Source organism: Indicator indicator, chromosome 16 (genome assembly GCF_027791375.1).
Source record: "Indicator indicator isolate 239-I01 chromosome 16, UM_Iind_1.1, whole genome shotgun sequence".
NCBI classification, from domain to species: Eukaryota; Metazoa; Chordata; class Aves; order Piciformes; family Indicatoridae; genus Indicator; species Indicator indicator.
In genome coordinates this window covers 14,995,770-15,000,841 of record NC_072025.1, presented here as the reverse complement: position 1 = coordinate 15,000,841, position 5,072 = coordinate 14,995,770, and the positions used below count along the sequence as shown (strand labels likewise).

Here is a 5,072-nt window from a genome sequence, read left to right as displayed (position 1 = left end):
GTATGATTGTCTACAGATGGGCCGTTTTCTGCATTATAGACAAGATTGTGAGATATGTGGCATATATAATTTCTTTGGGTTAAGAACAAGTTACTGAATGTTGGTGAATTTGTTGTGGTCTTATTGGGCTAAGAAGATATGGTAACTCAACTATGAATCTGCTAGCGACACATTTGAGTTTGTTACTCCTCTTACAACTACAGGAGGGTCTTTGGAACCAGTGGTACCCTGTGGTATCTTGTGCTAGCCTTAATTTTGTTGTTTCTTGGGAATGAATCATATGGCTACTGATAGCACTGTGTCAAGAAAGACATAAGGCTACTCGCTCTTCCGACCTGCGTAGATGTAAGAGGAAATATAGAAAAGCTCAGAGAGGGTTCGGAATTGGTTTCTGGTTCTGATTACAGTGACCAGGAAATCACAGTTCAGGTTTGTGAGAAAGATGCCGACAGCCTTGACTCTGAGCCTGCAGCATGCTAGCTGCAGGACCTGTGCCAGAATCTGAGATAAACAGACTCGGGTACACAGGCAGACATAGTTACACAGACAGGACTCGATTATACACAGTGGGGCAAGAGTGGGGTACACGGGCAGACATGGGCTACACAAAACAGACACAGTTGCGCAGAGAGAGAAATGGCTGTGCAGACAGACATAGTTACACAGAGAGAAATGGTTTGCGCAGACCAGTCATAGTTACACAGTAGGAAATGGTTGCGCAGGCAGACATGAGCTGTGCAGGCAGACACCATTAACGAGGCACAGTCTCCTCCTTCTCCCTCTTGCTGCCCAGACGGATGCAGCTGTGGCTGCAGGATCTCAAAGCACACCTCCTGCCAATCCCCTGCTCAAGACTCCCTCTGCTACCTGCTAACCCTGCTCAAAATTCCTCTACTCCTTCCAACGCTGCCCTGCTAACTCTGCTGTGAATGGTGAAAGCTCAACCAGTGAATTTGGTTGCCACTATCAGCATAAAGCGCAAAGGAGCTGCAGGAGGCGATGCAGATTGCTGCAGGAGATGGTTGCAAATGGAGATAAGGGTCCTTCTATCAGGGTCCCTCTGTTAAGAAAGATCCTTCTGGTGAGGAAGAGAAGGTTAGCCTTAAAACTCTGGCAGACCTCTTGAGACCCCACGATGGATGATGGAGATGTAGGTCAGGATGTAGACCTGTAGATTAGCAACTGCTGGTAGTGCCTCTGAACTCAAGGAAATTCAACGGAGGATTTACAATAGGATTATGGGGACAGCGACCTCAGGATGATGATGATGTGATGATGGATGATGGAGGATGACATACAGTCAGCTAATGCACCCAGACAGGAAATTAGACATGTGAGGAAGGATTACATCAGAGGAGATAATGAGCCAGTCCTGTCTTGGCTAGCCAGGTGTTTTGATATGGGAGCCCCAGCATTGGTGGTAGGCGACAAGTCGGCCTCTCAGTTGGGGATGCTCTCAAAGGATACAGGCATAGACAGGCATCTAGGCAAGTGCATTGGTAAAGTTTCTCTGTGGGCACGCCTCCTACTGGCAGTCTCGCTGAGGTACCCCAGCAGAGATGATTTACCATGGAACCCTAAGCCTTGGACCACAATAGCTGAGGGAATCAAGCGTCTGAGAGAGTTTGCTGTGAGAGAAGTAATGTATGGAGATCATAAGACTCTGAATCCTGATGAAATTCCTGTTGGAACAGGCCTTGCCAAAAAGCTCATTAAGCTTGCTCCTCCTAATTATGCTACTATTCTGGCAAGCAGGATTGTGGCAAGAAATTATGGTGGAGCACCTCCCACTGTTGGCCATTTCACTGACCAAATGAGGCAGTTGGAGGATAGTCTTGCACGTACTTCTTTGGTTTCAGCCATTGAAACTTTGTCTGGAGAAATGAAGAATTGCATGAAAGAGCTGAAGGAGGAAACTTAAAACCTCCATATCCAACTTGATGAAGGGGGATGATTCTGATTCCTCTTCCTCCAGATGGATACAAGTTTCAGCTGTTAGGAACAGACGTGCTCCAAGGAGGCCATTCCAGAATAGGTCAAACCAAAACAGACAGCAGAGGCAATCAGTGGCAGTATCTGGATAACTTGCGTGATTCAATTGGTGGCAGAACGAGAAGCAGTTTATGTTGGTAGGCCCTCCTTCGTCAGACACAGGTCTCTACTGTATACGGATCTGTTGTGTAAATACTATTGTACTCAAGAATTGGTTTTGTTTCGCTCATACTCATTTGTTCGCCTTAATTATCACTGTCTGTCTCAGTTGTGTTTTGTTTTATAGCTCTTTTTCCCCTTTATGCGTTGAGCCTCTGTAGAAGGCACACAATGCAGGTTAGGCGGTGCCGCTCGTGAGTGCGCAAGAGTGCCGGAAGCAGCCTCGATAGCTAAGGTAAGGAGGCAGAGAGGGGCTAGACTGTCGCTTCCTCAGTTTCCAGAACAACTCTAATGAGCTCAAGCAGCGCAATGGGTCTCGTGGGCCCCCCGTGTTGTTGAGTCCTAATTCTTGAATGCTGGAAGGCATCTAGTGCCACGAGCTGATACATGTGGAGCCCCTTGGCAACTGGTAATTCCTCCCGGACACGACGTTAGCTGGGCGCCTGCCTGGTCCAGTCAGGGGGTGCCTTGTCGTATGTAGTTTCGCCGAGCTAGATGCTTGCCAGAGTGAACAAGAAATGCGTAGAGAGCTTTTCATGGCGTCCGAGGTAGGTCTCGTATGAGTTACAACGCACCGAAATTGGCTTTGCTTGGCAAGTTCAGACCATCTGTTCCAGGAAGATCCTACAGTGCACTTGGCTCTTGCCATGGCTGGAACAAAAGCGTCGAGCCTGAGCTGACGATATACCAGCTATATACCGATGCTCAAGGATCTATGCTCATAGCCTGGTGTGCTCTTGTTAGGATAGGTCTTCATAGACTTATATGGGCATGGGATGATCACTAGCTGTGTCTTCAAGCGTTATTGACAAGTCATTACAGATCAACGATAGGTGTGCTACACTACAGTCGCTTCCTATTCTCTGGGATAACAGTGAAGGGAAGAAACAAAAACCTGTGTGTGAATAGACACATAGCAGAAGTCAGAACCCTGACCTCTGTCAAAAACTCACCCAGCCCTGAGGGGTATTACTTCGCAGGTTGTAATTTCTCGGGTAGGTTGTATGTGTTTCTCGTAGAGTTAAGGCGAGCTGTGTTGAAATGACACTACTCCAGGGTTATAAAGTGTGGGCTCGCGAGGTTGATGGGGAGCGAACTGTAGGAGGAGTGTGATGGAGAGGAGGAAAATGGGTGCTGTCGGTGTCCATGTGAGACTGGCTGAAGGCTGTCAGAGAGATGGCTGCGGAGGTGGCGGGGCCGAACAGGGCTCGGTAGAGGGAGTGTGAGGAAGGCTGCGACGGCTGCGAGTGCGAGACTGGCGTGTGTGTGGGTCATACCGCCCAGGCAACCCCCATCTAGAGACTCGCACTGGAGCGATCATAAGCAGGCGAACTGACATACCTGTGACTGCTTTAGGGCAAGCCATCTGCTAGGTAGACGATGTGACTGTTGCGAGATTGGACGCACCGTCCTCTGAGGAAGGTGCATCAGTTCAAGGACCTTGATTGCGACTCCTATGGAGCATTACAGCCCATGAGCCCCTCCCTCCACCCGCGGCCCCCCCCCCACCGCCCACTATCGCGGCCCAGGTTTCCCCCCAATCCACCCCCCCCCCCCCCCCCCCCCTGCCTCCATGCTACACATAGTGGACGCCTCCCGCTATGGGAGCAAAGCAGATCTCTGGTTATCCGAAACCCAAGTCGCTGCGTGAGTGATCGATTGCGCTTCCGCACAGGTTCTGAGTTTCCGTCCGACTTTCGGTAGACTGCAAGAGTCAGATTAGACGCATCCAGCGTGCATGAGGTTGCAGTGTGAACTGTGAGGGATGTGTGGAGACTCCAATATGAGAGCTGGCGGAATCGTCTGTAGTCATGGGCGCAGACACTGATCAATTGTAGAGCTCTTCCCTAGTGCACTAGGCTACAACTAGGAATCTTGCCTAGGTGTCCTGCTTGTCTCTGGATTGCATGAGAGAGAATGCAGCGCCGACTCATGCTTATGCTTCTCACGCCTGGCCAGATGTAGGCATCCTTACGAATTACTCACTATATCATCATCGTTTGATCACTCACAGTTGGGGGCGATGATGATCTCGTAAGAAGGATCCTTTCCAATCAGACAGGTCATATAGATGCGCACTAGTCGTAGTCATGTCAGGGTTATCTCATGATGGCCGCATCAGTGGGATTCGCGAGAGAGGGAACAGGATGGTATGCACTCAGAGAGCTCTCGGATGTCATGGTACTACTGTCAGAATGCTACCCATCAGTCGATATGGTGTAGAGGAGACTCGTGCTCTTGTACGAGGCAAAGTCCGTCATGCTGAGAAACAGGAAAATATCTTGAGTTTGATACAAATAATCACCACAACCTTAAGAATTCTCTTGCAAGACGTCGCTTGTTGTGTAGGCTGCTGCATACGCCTGGTGTGGCAGATATCGGCTACCATCTAGCAGGGACTGTGGCCGATGGCAAACATGCGCTAAGCGCCAATCCATGTTAGCTCTGGGAGCCTCAGCGTCTAGCATCTGCCTATGGTCCGCACTTAGAATTACTTCCAGTTGCAGCTGGATCCCCGACATGCGACATCGTGCGATAAGGAGCTTACAGAGCATCTATGTACTCCTAACAATGGAACAATCACAAAAAGTCGAATAGAGACAAGAACACTCTGCAGTGCCAGCCACTGCTCCAGCAGCCTGGCCCCTAAAGCTATCATCTCATCAGCTCTGGTTGTTGCCATCAGCAATCTTTGGTTGTAGCAAGGTGGGGGTTGGTGTCTTCTCCCAAGCAACAAACAGCAGGACAAGAGGAAATGGTCTCAAGCTGCCTCAGGGGAGGTTTAGTTTGGACATGAGGAACAATTTCTTCCCTTTGAGGGTTAATGAGACCTGTCCCAGGCTGCCCAGGGCAGTGGTGGAATCCCCATCCCTGGAGGGGTTTCAAAGCCATGGAGCTGTGGTGCTGAGGGCCATGGTCTG

The 5,072-nt window shown here is 49.7% G+C and overlaps 1 protein-coding gene across 1 annotated transcript in view; it reads right to left on the bottom strand.

Annotated features, from left to right (window-relative positions):
• Positions 1 to 4,680, bottom strand: part of ITGA11 (integrin subunit alpha 11) — a 62,936-nt gene extending 58,256 nt beyond the window's left edge. The window contains exons 1-3 of the mRNA XM_054387737.1: positions 4,647 to 4,680; positions 4,164 to 4,229; positions 3,752 to 3,856 (exon numbers count right to left, since the gene is read on the bottom strand). Coding sequence (XP_054243712.1) covers positions 3,752 to 3,856; positions 4,164 to 4,229; positions 4,647 to 4,680 — 205 coding nt within the window. The remainder of the gene's footprint in view (positions 1 to 3,751; positions 3,857 to 4,163; positions 4,230 to 4,646) is intronic.
• Between the last annotated feature and the right edge of the window lie 392 nt (positions 4,681 to 5,072).